This window comes from Bombina bombina, chromosome 12 (assembly GCF_027579735.1).
Source record: "Bombina bombina isolate aBomBom1 chromosome 12, aBomBom1.pri, whole genome shotgun sequence".
NCBI classification, from domain to species: domain Eukaryota; kingdom Metazoa; phylum Chordata; class Amphibia; order Anura; family Bombinatoridae; genus Bombina; species Bombina bombina.
Genome location: NC_069510.1, coordinates 160,413,728 through 160,428,344, shown reverse-complemented (window position 1 = coordinate 160,428,344; position 14,617 = coordinate 160,413,728). Strand labels below are relative to the sequence as shown.

The window sequence follows — 14,617 nt, the reverse complement described above, 5'->3', positions numbered from 1 at the left end:
CACCTCTATATACACATACAGTGTCACACACACTGATAGCCAGTCAATATACTACATACTGTCACCTTTATATACACATACAGGGTCACACACTGATAGCCAGTCACACACACACACACATAGGTTCACTTACACTGATCGCCAGTCATTATACTACATACTGTCAGCTCTATATACACATACAGGGTCACACACTGATAGCCAGTCATTATACTACATACTGTCACCTCTATATACACATACAGTGTCACACACACTGATAGCCAGTCAATATACTACATACTGTCACCTTTATATACACATACAGGGTCACACACTGATAGCCAGTCATTATACTACATACTGTCACCTATATATACACATACAGTGTCACACACACTGATAGCCAGTCAATATACTACATACTGTCACCTCTATATACACATACAGTGTCACACACACTGATAGCCAATCATTATACTACATACTGTCACCTCTATATACACATACAGTGTCACACACACTGATAGCCAGTCAATATACTACATACTGTCACCTTTATATACACATACAGGGTCACACACTGATAGCCAGTCACACACACACATATAGGTTCACTTACACTGATCGCCAGTCATTACACTACAGAGACTGTAATCTATACAGGCACACTAAACACAAACACAAATGGTCAGTATCACCTACAGACCAGCACTATTTTTGGGGTTAACTCACTGTGGAACTGGCACTCTGATTACTGTCCCATCCAACTCCGGGTTCAAATTCATACGACTTTCCCTTAGCGCTTCAAGAGCAGCAGCTGCACTCTATAAACAAAGAGTGCAGTGTGATCAGAGTGTATCAAAAACCGCAGGAAGAAAAATATCCAGTTCTGCCTTCCCCTCACAGGTAACAGACATGTAATGCAGTTAATAAGCTTGTTAAAAAAACAGTGACTGTTCTTACGTACAATATCACCATAGAAAGGGGAGTAAATGTAGTACTCAAAATGACAAAAAGTTCATGGCTCCTCCGTGTTAAAAAGACAACGTTTTTACTTTGCAATTTCTCACTAATCACATGCTAGTGTACAAATATACTATAGACACTAGCATGAGTGTGTGTGAATATATATATATATATATATATATATATAGAACAGAGGGTAAACAGCGCTTACAGTTCTTATTAAATTGGTATGTTAAGAAGCATGAGTCTCTTATGGAGATATAATAAGTCCTTAGAGTAGGTGTGGTAGTGTAGATCCAAGTGTAGTAGAGATAAATAAAATACCCTTACCAAAAATTACCCCAATCTGATGAGGTAAGTTTGCCGCACTGGAGGGTATGTCAGGTGATGAGTAGAGTTTGGATAGTGTATCCTTTGTTTTCGTCTGCCTCTTGGAGTAGAAGGAAGTGTTGATCCTTCTGTAATTCTGGAAGTCTTCCTGTGCAGCTGCTGCTGGACTTCTAACCAAGCCCCAAAATGTTATGAGAATACCGTCAGCTACCTACTCCAGCTTGCTCGTGTTTGTGTAAAGGGTCTTTCTCCAACATAGGTGTGTCCGGTCCACGGCGTCATCCTTACTTGTGGGATATTCTCTTCCCCAACAGGAAATGGCAAAGAGCCCAGCAAAGCTGGTCACATGATCCCTCCTAGGCTCCGCCTACCCCAGTCATTCTCTTTGCCGTTGTACAGGCAACATCTCCACGGAGATGGCTTAGAGTTTTTTAGTGTTTAACTGTAGTTTTTATTATTCAATCAAGAGTTTGTTATTTTAAAATAGTGCTGGTATGTACTATTTACTCTGAAACAGAAAAGAGATGAAGATTTCTGTTTGTAAGAGGAAAATGATTTTAGCAACCGTTACTAAAATCCATGGCTGTTCCACACAGGACTGTTGAGAGGAATTAACTTCAGTTGGGGGAACAGTGAGCAGTCTTTTGCTGCTTGAGGTATGACACATTCTAACAAGACGATGTAATGCTGGAAGCTGTCATTTTCCCTATGGGATCCGGTAAGCCATTTTTATTCAGACAGTAAATAAGGGCTTCACAAGGGCTTATTAAGACTGTAGACATTTTCTGGGCTAAATCGATTCATATATAACACATATTTAGCCTTGAGGAATCATTTAATCTGGGTTTTTTTGTAAAATAATATCGGCAGGCACTGTTTTAGACACCTTATTCTCTAGGGGCTTTCCCTAATCATAGGCAGAGCCTCATTTTCGCGCCGGTATTGCGCACTTGTTTTTGAGAAGCATGACATGCAGTCGCATGTGTGAGGAGCTCTGATACATAGAAAAGACTTTCTGAAGGCGTCATTTGGTATCGTATTCCCCTTTGGGCTTGGTTGGGTCTCAGCAAAGCAGATACCAGGGACTGTAAAGGGGTTAAAGTTAAAAACGGCCCCGGTTCCGTTATTTTAAGGGTTAAAGCTACCAAATTTGGTGTGCAATACTATTAAGGCTTTAAGACACTGTGGTGAAATTTTGGTGAATTTTGAACAATTCCTTCATACTTTTTCGCAATTGCAGTAATAAAGTGTGTTCAGTTTAAAATTTAAAGTGACAGTAACGGTTTTATTTTAAAACGTTTTTTGTACTTTGTTATCAAGTTTATGCCTGTTTAACATGTCTGAACTACCAGATAGACTGTGTTCTGAATGTGGGGAAGCCAAGGTTCCTTCTCATTTAAATAAATGTGATTTATGTGACAATGAAAATGATGCCCAAGATGATTCCTCAAGTGAGGGGAGTAAGCATGGTACTGCATCATTCCCTCCTTCGTCTACACGAGTCTTGCCCACTCAGGAGGCCCCTAGTACATCTAGCGCGCCAATACTCCTTACTATGCAACAATTAACGGCTGTAATGGATAATTCTATCAAAAACATTTTAGCCAAAATGCCCACTTATCAGCGTAAGCGCGACTGCTCTGTTTTAGATACTGAAGAGCATGAGGACGCTGATGATAATGGTTCTGAAATGCCCCTACACCAGTCTGAGGGGGCCAGGGAGGTTTTGTCTGAGGGAGAAATTTCAGATTCAGGGAAAATTTCTCAACAAGCTGAACTCGATGTGATTACATTTAAATTTAAGTTGGAACATCTCCGCGCTCTGCTTAAGGAGGTATTATCCACTCTGGATGATTGTGAGAATTTGATCATCCCAGAGAAACTATGTAAAATGGACAAGTTCCTAGAGGTCCCGGGGCTCCCAGAAGCTTTTCCTATACCCAAGCGGGTGGCGGACATTGTAAATAAAGAATGGGAAAGGCCCGGTATACCTTTCGTCCCTCCCCCCATATTTAAAAAATTGTTTCCTATGGTCGACCCCAGAAAGGACTTATGGCAGACAGTCCCCAAGGTCGAGGGAGCGGTTTCTACTTTAAACAAACGCACCACTATACCCATAGAAGATAGTTGTGCTTTCAAAGATCCTATGGATAAAAAATTAGAAGGTTTGCTTAAAAAGATGTTTGTTCAGCAAGGTTACCTTCTACAACCAATTTCATGCATTGTCCCTGTCACTACAGCCGCGTGTTTCTGGTTCGATGAGCTAGTAAAGGCGATCGATAGTGATTCTCCTCCTTATGAGGAGATTATGGACAGAATCCGTGCTCTCAAATTGGCTAATTCTTTCACCCTAGACGCCACTTTGCAATTGGCTAGGTTAGCGGCGAAGAATTCTGGGTTTGCTATTGTGGCGCGCAGAGCGCTTTGGTTGAAATCTTGGTCAGCGGATGCGTCTTCCAAGAACAAACTCCTTAACATTCCTTTCAAGGGGAAAACGCTGTTTGGCCCTGACTTGAAAGAGATTATCTCTGATATCACTGGGGGTAAGGGCCACGCCCTTCCTCAGGATAGGTCTTTCAAGGCCAAAAATAAACCTAAATTTCGTCCCTTTCGTAGAAACGGACCAGCCCCAAGTGCTACGTCCTCTAAGCAAGAGGGTAATACTTCTCAAGCCAAGCCAGCCTGGAGACCAATGCAAGGCTGGAACAAGGGAAAGCAGGCCAAGAAACCTGCCACTGCTACCAAGACAGCATGAAATGTTGGCCCCCGATCCGGGACCGGATCTGGTGGGGGGCAGACTCTCTCTCTTCGCTCAGGCTTGGGCAAGAGATGTTCTGGATCCTTGGGCACTAGAAATAGTCTCCCAAGGTTATCTTCTGGAATTCAAGGGGCTCCCCCCAAGGGGGAGGTTCCACAGGTCTCAATTGTCTTCAGACCACATAAAGAGACAGGCATTCTTACATTGTGTAGAAGACCTGTTAAAAATGGGAGTGATTCATCCTGTTCCATTAGGAGAACAAGGGATGGGGTTCTACTCCAATCTGTTCATAGTTCCCAAAAAAGAGGGAACGTTCAGACCAATCTTAGATCTCAAGATCTTAAACAAGTTTCTCAAGGTTCCATCGTTCAAAATGGAAACCATTCGAACAATTCTTCCTTCCATCCAGGAAGGTCAATTCATGACCACGGTGGATTTAAAGGATGCGTATCTACATATTCCTATCCACAAGGAACATCATCGGTTCCTAAGGTTCGCATTCCTGGACAAGCATTACCAGTTCGTGGCGCTTCCTTTCACAAAGGTACTAGGGTCCCTTCTAGCGGTGCTAAGACCAAGGGGCATTGCAGTAGTACCTTACTTGGACGACATTCTGATTCAAGCGTCGTCCCTTCCTCAAGCAAAGGCTCACACGGACATAGTCCTGGCCTTTCTCAGATCTCACGGATGGAAAGTGAACGTGGAAAAGAGTTCTCTATCTCCGTCGACAAGGGTTCCCTTCTTGGGAACAATAATAGACTCCTTAGAAATGAGGATTTTTCTGACAGAGGCCAGAAAAACAAAACTTCTAAACTCTTGTCAAACACTTCATTCCGTTCCTCTTCCTTCCATAGCGCAGTGCATGGAAGTAATAGGTTTGATGGTAGCGGCAATGGACATAGTTCCTTTTGCGCGCATTCATCTAAGACCATTACAACTGTGCATGCTCAGTCAGTGGAATGGGGACTATACAGACTTGTCTCCGAAGATACAAGTAAATCAGAGGACCAGAGACTCACTCCGTTGGTGGCTGTCCCTGGACAACCTGTCACAAGGGATGACCTTCCGCAGACCAGAGTGGGTCATTGTCACGACCGACGCCAGTCTGATGGGCTGGGGCGCGGTCTGGGGATCCCTGAAAGCTCAGGGTCTTTGGTCTCGGGAAGAATCTCTTCTACCGATAAATATTCTGGAACTGAGAGCGATATTCCATGCTCTCAAGGCTTGGCCTCAGCTAGCAAAGGCCAAGTTCATACGGTTTCAATCAGACAACATGACGACTGTTGCGTACATCAACCATCAGGGGGGAACAAGGAGTTCCCTGGCGATGGAAGAAGTGACCAAAATCATTCAATGGGCGGAGACTCACTCCTGCCACCTGTCTGCAATCCACAACCCAGGAGTGGAAAATTGGGAAGCGGATTTTCTGAGTCGTCAGACATTGCATCCGGGGGAGTGGGAACTCCATCCGGAAATCTTTGCCCAAATTACTCAACTGTGGGGCATTCCAGACATGGATCTCATGGCCTCTCGTCAGAACTTCAAGGTTCCTTGCTACGGGTCCAGATCCAGGGATCCCAAGGCGACTCTAGTAGATGCACTAGTAGCACCTTGGACCTTCAAACTAGCTTATGTATTCCCGCCGTTTCCTCTCATCCCCAGGCTGGTAGCCAGGATCAATCAGGAGAGGGCGTCGGTGATCTTGATAGCTCCTGCGTGGCCATGCAGGACTTGGTATGCAGATCTGGTGAATATGTCATCGGCTCCACCATGGAAGCTACCTTTGAGACGAGACCTTCTTGTTCAAGGTCCGTTCGAACATCCGAATCTGGTCTCACTCCAGCTGACTGCTTGGAGATTGAACGCTTGATTTTATCAAAACGAGGGTTCTCAGATTCTGTTATTGATACTCTTGTTCAGGCCAGAAAGCCTGTAACTAGAAAAATTTACCACAAAATATGGAAAAAATATATCTGTTGGTGTGAATCTAAAGGATTCCCTTGGGACAAGGTTAAGATTCCTAAGATTCTATCCTTTCTTCAAGAAGGATTGGAGAAAGGATTATCTGCAAGTTCCTTGAAGGGACAGATTTCTGCCTTGTCTGTGTTACTTCACAAAAAGCTGGCAGCTGTGCCAGATGTTCAAGCCTTTGTTCAGGCTCTGGTTAGAATCAAGCCTGTTTACAAACCTTTGACTCCTCCTTGGAGTCTCAACTTAGTTCTTTCAGTTCTTCAGCGGGTTCCGTTTGAACCCTTACATTCCGTTGATATTAAGTTATTATCTTGGAAAGTTTTGTTTTTGGTTGCAATTTCTTCTGCTAGAAGAGTTTCAGAATTATCTGCTCTGCAGTGTTCTCCTCCTTATCTGGTGTTCCATGCAGATAAGGTGGTTTTACGTACTAAACCTGGTTTTCTTCCAAAAGTTGTTTCTAACAAAAACATTAACCAGGAGATAGTCGTGCCTTCTTTGTGTCCGAAGCCAGTTTCGAAGAAGGAACGTTTGTTGCACAATTTGGATGTTGTTCGCGCTCTAAAATTCTATTTAGATGCTACAAAGGATTTTAGACAAACATCTTCCTTGTTTGTTGTTTATTCTGGTAAAAGGAGAGGTCAAAAAGCAACTTCTACCTCTCTTTCTTTTTGGATTAAAAGCATCATCAGATTGGCTTACGAGACTGCCGGACGGCAGCCTCCTGAAAGAATCACAGCTCATTCCACTAGGGCTGTGGCTTCCACATGGGCCTTCAAGAACGAGGCTTCTGTTGATCAGATATGTAGGGCAGCGACTTGGTCTTCACTGCACACTTTTACCAAATTTTACAAGTTTGATACTTTTGCTTCTTCTGAGGCTATTTTTGGGAGAAAGGTTTTGCAAGCCGTGGTGCCTTCCATTTAGGTGACCTGATTTGCTCCCTCCCTTCATCCGTGTCCTAAAGCTTTGGTATTGGTTCCCACAAGTAAGGATGACGCCGTGGACCGGACACACCTATGTTGGAGAAAACAGAATTTATGTTTACCTGATAAATTACTTTCTCCAACAGTGTGTCCGGTCCACGGCCCGCCCTGGTTTTTTAATCAGGTCTGATAATTTATTTTCTTTAACTACAGTCACCACGGTATCATATGGTTTCTCCTATGCAAATATTCCTCCTTAACGTCGGTCGAATGACTGGGGTAGGCGGAGCCTAGGAGGGATCATGTGACCAGCTTTGCTGGGCTCTTTGCCATTTCCTGTTGGGGAAGAGAATATCCCACAAGTAAGGATGACGCCGTGGACCGGACACACCGTTGGAGAAAGTAATTTATCAGGTAAACATAAATTCTGTTTTTCATATGCAAAAGAAGGGGGAGTGTCTTATTTCCCACTTGCAGTGGTCTTTCCAGCTACCTTTTCAATAGAGCTAAACTGAGAGCTAAACACTGCCAGAGCACTGAGAGATATCAGGTATTGATGTAACTGGAGTGAATAAGGGAACCTTCTTCCTGAGCACAGACATCGGAACCTGTTATCAGCATGAACTCATATGTGTTAGAAAGTTCATACCAAGACCACAGATAACAACTCCAAGAGGCAACAAGCATACCTACATAGGAAGTTTTGGGAGACCATTACAGAAGGATCAACACTTCCTTCTACTCCAAGAGGCAGACGAAAACAAAGGATACACTATCCAAACTCTACTCATCACCTGACATACCCTCCAGTGCGGCAAACTTACCTCATCAGATTGGGGTAATTTTTGGTAAGGGTATTTTATTTATCTCTACTACACTTGGATCTACACTACCACACCTCATCTAAGGACTTATTATATTATATCTCCATAAGAGACTCATGCTTCTTAACATACCAATTTAATAAGAATTGTAAGCGCTGTTTACCCTCTGTTCTACATTTTTCTTATAGTTAACTAGGATTATTCTAGCTAGCTTTCCACATCTGACTAGCGCATTCATAGGAGTAACGCGTGTTTCTACTCAGGTATCCTGAGTAGTTACATTCTACTTATACCTCTATCTCTCTCTCTCTCTCTCTCTCTCTGTATATATATATATATATATATATATATATATATATATATATATATATATATATATATATATATAGTTGGAAATGTAAACTTGTAATAGACACTGACTAGTTAGAAATTGAAGAGGATGAGTAGAAAATGTGTTTTGTCCCCTTTCTTTAAAATAGAGTGGACTAGTTACTTTTCTCCCCTGACTAGTAAACTATAGCGATATTTTTCCACCCATGTGTATGTGTATGTAATACGTATATATATATATATATATATATATATATATATATATATATACACACACACACAAAGACATAAATACACATACACACACAATACCTACATATTAAACTGATGAATGACTACAACAATATACATGTACTATAAAATCCCTAGCTTTGTGCAAGTCTACCTAGATGAATTGATGCTGTTTTGAAGGCAAAGGGTGGTCACACCAAATATTGATTTGAATATTGATTTATTTCCTATGGCATGGATAGTCCACAACGTCATTCCAATTACTAGTGGGATATTCAACTCCTGGCCAGCAGGAGGAGGCAAAGAGCACCCCAGCAAAGCTGTTAAATGTAACTTCCCTTACCCATAATCCCCAGTCATTCTCTTTGCCTCTGTCAATGGAGGATGTGCGAAGTTGGTGTCTTTACTTTTCCCTGCAAGCAAGGATTGGGGACTAGCTGTGTCCATGTCAATCTCTTAAGTAAGAGTAGTGGTGGCTTTTAGCAGTTAAAAGGTGTCGAGGTAGTCTTTGCTTTACTTTTAACATTTTGCTACCCCTTTGTAGAAAGCCAGAGTTAGTTACTCTGTTCTTTCTTTTCCTACAGGTCCATGACAGGGAGCGAAGTGCCTGTCACACCTATTTAGCAGCATCTATACTGCAGCTGGATCTAAGGTCTTTGCCTTCTAGGTATTGAAGGACAGCAGCACTTAAGAGGTTAATCATAATACGGATCCAAATTGGGACATAGATATCCTTTTTAATTAAGGATACTTATTTTGGATAGATTATGGCACAAATTGGGACATAGATATCCTTATTAGTTAAAGATACATGTAGGATATGACACTGCATGGGTTAAAGGTGTTGTGAGAGACGTGATTTGGCTGGGGGACTCATAACCTTTATTGTGAGTGACGCAGCATTCTGATTAAATTAGCGGAATGCAGGGCAATTTATTAGGTGTATTCATGTGACTGACATTTAGATGATGAGGAGAATACAGAGAGAGGCTTATTTACATAACAGTCAAAACTGTGAGCCGTTTGCTTTTTCTCGATCTTTCAAGTGGCGCAGTTAGTTTTATTTAAAAGCTGAATTCTGTAATTATGGGTTCAGAATTAGATCAATCTATGTCTGTTGATAAATGCTTACTATGTTTAGAGGCTCAAATTCTTTTACAAATGCAATTTTGTTCCTCATGCCTATCTAAAACTTTAAAATTTAAAGATAAATTGCTCCCTTCTGAGCCAAATATCTCTCAGGATAATGCTGTGCGTGATATGTCTCAGCTTTCTCCTCAAACGTCTCAAGCCTTAGTCGTTTCCCATACTGTGCCTTCTGTGTCTTCTCAACCACCTGGGGGTGTTTATTTACCTGGGGATTTTGACGCTCAGATTACTTCTGCAGTATCGGCAGCTTTGTCAGCTTTTCCTTCATTGGGTAAGCGGAAGAGGAAATATAAACATTTGTCCGCTAGTAAGGTTTCTGACCCCTCTAAATCTGCGCTGGTCAACCTTTCTCAATTGTCTGATGAGGAGAATACTTCAGTAGCTTCTGAAGGTGAAATTTCAGACTGACACTTTGGCGGAGAAACCTTCAGAGTCTGAAGAGGTTAATTTTAGATTTAAGCTTGAACACCTCCGGTTTCTACTGAAAGAGGTTCTAGCTACTTTGGACGACTCTGAACCTTCGGTTGCTGCCAACTCCAAGACATCTTCTAAACTAGATAGAGTTTATGATTCTCCATCTTCTGATGATGTTTTTCCTGTTCCTAGGAAAATATCTGAAATTATAGCTCAGGAATGGGATAAGCCATGGGTTCCTTTTCCCCTTCCCCTGTTTTTAATTTTTTTTTTCCTGTGGCTGACTATTCGAGACTCATGGCGCACCATACTTAAAGTAGAAGGAGCTATCTCTACTTTAGCTAAAATAACTATCATTCCTATAGAGCAGGGATGTCCAAACTTTGCTCTCCAGAGGTTTTGGAACTACATTTCCCATGATGCTCAGCTAGATAAAATGCTGGCTGAGCATCATCGGAAATGTAGTTCCAAAACCTCTGGAGAGCAAAGTTTGGACACCCCTGCTATAGAGGATAGTTGTTCTTTTAAGGATCCAATGGATAAGAAGCTGGAAGCTTACTTAAAAAAGATGTACATTCATCAGAGTTTACAGTGGCAACCTGGGACAAGTATTGCCACGGTTACGGGAGCAGCATTTTATTAGTGCGATGCTCTGTCTTATCTTATATCAGAAGAGACTACAGTAGAGGAGATCCAGGATAGGGTCAAAGCTCTTAAACTGGCCAATATCTTTATCTGTGATGTGAACTTACAGGTAATTAGACTGGGAGCTAAAATGTCTAGCTTCACTGTGCTAGCTCGCAGAGCTCTATGGTTAAAATATTGGTCGGCTGATGTTTCTTCGAAGGCCAAACTTTTGGCTTTACCTTATAAGGTTAAGACTTTGTTTGGGCCCGGTCCTCTTCTTCTTCCAAGCCAGACCAATCCAGGGAAAACAAAACAAAAAGCATTCTACTGAATCTAATTCGGCATGAAGGGTCCACCTCCGATCCGATTTTGGATCAGGTGGGGGGCAGACTTTCTCTTTTCCAACAGGCTTGGATACGTGATGTCCCAGATCCATGGGCTGTGGACATAGTATCTGTGAAAAAGCCCCTTTTCTAATATTGGGTTAGTGACTAAAATCAGTGTCAGGCTTTTCCTTAAATTCCATTTACCCTATTTAAAGAATGATACTTACACCAGTCTTATAAAAAAGGATACATTAATTAAATGACATATCTATACGAGTGGTGAGAGAAGCGTCTAACATAAAAGGCTCTATTCCTATCTACACTATAGACTAATGCCTGTGGGTTGTTGCATGCAAAGAAAGCTGAAGTCAGACACTATTACCTTTGGTGTAATTTTGCCCTTCCTACCTGTATGTTCTTTGCACAGCATATTTAAAGCAACATAGCCCCACCTTGAAGATTGTCTTAACCAATCAAATGCTTAATTTATGTCGTTGATAAATGCTTAAATGTCCAGTTGATAAATTCCAGCAAAAGTAGCCAGCTACCTGTAGGTGTCACCCTTGTCCAAGAAATTACATTTGACAGGACTCCAGGGCATAAGCTGTTAGCCTCCTTTGATGTTGGACAATGCTGTTTATGACCCTTTTATAAGAACATGGGCTATATACATCCTTTGAAGTTCCAGGAATAATATGAAGTTATGGTACTGACCCTCCCAAGAACTTCATAAGCCTTTAGCTCTGTGATGACTTTGTGATAAGGACATACTTGGAAGTTCTGTTCAGAGATACTATCTGTTGTTAGTTTCATTTGTCCCAAGAAACTGGTTTATACCTTCTCCAGTTAGTTTCACTTGTCCTGATATTTGCATATACTTTTCTATATTACATATTTTTTCTTTTAACATTTTACAATGACTTTTTTGCTCCTGCTCATGTTTTATCTATGTATTTACCTGTGCTCATTTTGCTGCTGCAGCTTGCTGGGTCATTCACTTTAATTGCATTGTGTTTGAGGGTGTTTTAACCAATTAAAATAAGTCTTACCCCTTATATTCCCTGTAAGGTGGAGCACTTTAGGTTACATGTCAACCATCTAGTGCTTTCACCCTCTTTCTGCACTTTGAATCTGCATGGATTTTTTAACCTTGATGTTGCAATAAAGGACATTTTTATCAGCAAGACCGCCTTCTCTCTCTCTTTTCCTGTGACTTTGTGATAAGGAAATACTTGGAAGTTCTGTTCAGAGATACTATCTGTTGTTAGTTTCACTTGTCCCAAGAAACTGGTTTATACCTTCTCCAGTTAGTTTCACTTATCCCAAGAAACTGGTTTAGATATTAAGTCTGAATTCAGCAAGAAAATGTAATCCAAAATTATACTTATATACAGTATCCCAGGGTTACAAATTAGGATTCAAGTCTTGTCCTCCAAGGGGCAGATTTCTCCTGTCAAGATTATCGTCAAACCAGGTAAAGAGGGAGGCCTCCTTAAATTGCGTAAAGGACCTATGCTCCCTGGGAGTTATTGTACCAGTCCCTCTCGAGGAACAAGGTCTAGGATTCTATTCAAATCTATTTGTAGTTCCCAAAAAGGAGGGAACTTTTTGTCCCATCCTAGATCTAAAGTGCCTAAACAAATTCCTGAGGGTTCCGTCCTTCAAGATGGAAACTATTCGTTCCATTCTTCCATTGGTTCAAGAAGGTGAGTTCTTGATGACCATAGACCTGAAGGACGCATACTTACACGTTCCCATTCATCACAGGAATCATTACCATTTTCTAAGGTTTGCCTTTCTGGACAAGCATTTCAACTTTATTGCACTTCCTTTTGGTCTTGCCACAGCTCCCAGAATATTCACAAAGGTTCTGGGAGCTCTACTGGCAGTGATCCGATCCCAGGGAATTGCAGTGATACAGAGAGTTTGTTGTCTTTTCTACGTTCCCACGGGTGGAAGGTGAATCTGGAAAAGCACCAAAGTCCATCAAAAGAGGGGAGGGGGGGGGCGGAGCCGGCTGCCGGGAGAGATGGCCGCACTGTAAGCTCCGGGAGCCGACGCCCGAAATCTCTGTGTTGCAGGATAATTTAGCGATCACAAGCAGCAAAATACCCCCACATGTCACTAGGGATGTGATCGGACCTAGTGACTGAGACAAAGCCGCAAGACGACAGTTTGGATATGCTCCGTGTTGGGGCCTAAGCAGCAGCCGACATCTTGAGCCTGGTGGTAGTGGTGCAGATACCAGCACACAATAGAGGCTATCCCACGCCTCACAGGATGACCTGAAAGCGTTATAGACCGCTGATACAGACTGCCATGATCCCCTAACTAAACAGCACTTTATGTGTATAGCTGCCACGTGGGACAGATCCTGCATTTTAAAGGCACACATTTTTTGCAAAGCAATAGAGGACATGAGGGAGGTACATAATCCATAATAACTATCAGGCCATATTTGACACTTGTACTTATGTCTCCATACATAAGCTCAATTTTATAGCCAAACATACTTATGGGATTAATATAAAGCAACACCGGCTAATTATTGCCAAGATGTAATGTTCATCCGAACGCACTATCACAGCTCACATTTTTGGTGAGGGAGGACTATACACAGAAAAGGAGGTTATATAGTCAATACAGGGAAACCAAGACGTGATAACAATACTCAGGAGAGTATCCACGTTCCCTCACAAGATGACCCCAAAACAACCAAAGTTAGATAAACAGCCCAAGAAGACGGCGGCTACACGCAACCCTGTGAGCTCTTTCTTTAAAATTACAGACAACTCTCACGTTACCTCACCTGAACCTACCACACCACTGAGACCAGTTTTATCAGCCTCAGATAGTGAAGACAGCACTATGGAAGAACCAATACAACTTTCTAAGACCTTTATGGCCTTTATTCCATCTAAAAGTGATCTAGATAATCTGGTGGTAAAAGTCAGAGAATGCATTAAAGAGGAAATCGCAGGCCTCAGGAAATATATGACAGAAATAGGTAACCGTTTAGAGGCACTGGAGAAAGATAATGACTTCAATCAATCGGAGATCTCAACGTTGCAAACCACGACCCAAGGACATGATCTACTTATAACCCAGCTACAAGACAAATTAGAAGACTTGGAGAACAGGGAACGTCGCCAGAACCTCTGTATTAGAGGGATACCTGAATCTCTATTGCCCAATACCATAAAGGAATTCCTGAGGGGCCTTTTTTCTCATCTTCTGGGTCCCTTGTCCTCCACCGACACATCAATGGATAGCGCTCATAGAGTGCTTAGGCCACGACCACCGGACAAAGCACCTCCACGCGACGTAGTTCCAAAGTTGAAAGATTACTAAGACAAAGAAGAAATTCTGAAAGCTGCTAGACAACTTAAAGGTATGAACTTCCAGAACTGCTGCCTACAAATCTTTGCAGACCTGGCCCCTCGCACATTACAGAGAAGAAGAGAGTTCCTGCCTCTTACAACCATCCTTAGAGCAAAAGAAATCCCGTACAGGTTGGGTTTCCCCTGTTTTCTCAATGTATGCCATTAGGGTATTAAACACATTTGCAAATTACTCGAAGACACCCCAGCTCTATGCTCTGCCCTGGGCATAGATCCTCCACAAATCGCATCAACGATAGATGAGATTGTGTCTACTAATAAACTACAACCACAAAGACCTCCTTGTGCCCCGTGGCAACTTCACCAAGCTAAGAAGAAAAAGAAAACACAGATAGTTACTTCCTCCGGCAATACCTGAGAGCTGCTACCCAACAGATCGGTGAGA

The 14,617-nt window shown here is 42.1% G+C and overlaps 1 protein-coding gene across 1 annotated transcript in view; it reads right to left on the bottom strand.

The window, feature by feature from the left end:
* The window catches only part of MRRF (mitochondrial ribosome recycling factor), a gene marked incomplete at its 5' end in the record, with an annotated part of 173,672 nt that overhangs the window by 105,867 nt on the left and 53,188 nt on the right, over positions 1 to 14,617 (bottom strand). The window contains 1 exon segment of the mRNA XM_053696048.1: positions 715 to 806. Coding sequence (XP_053552023.1) covers positions 715 to 806 — 92 coding nt within the window.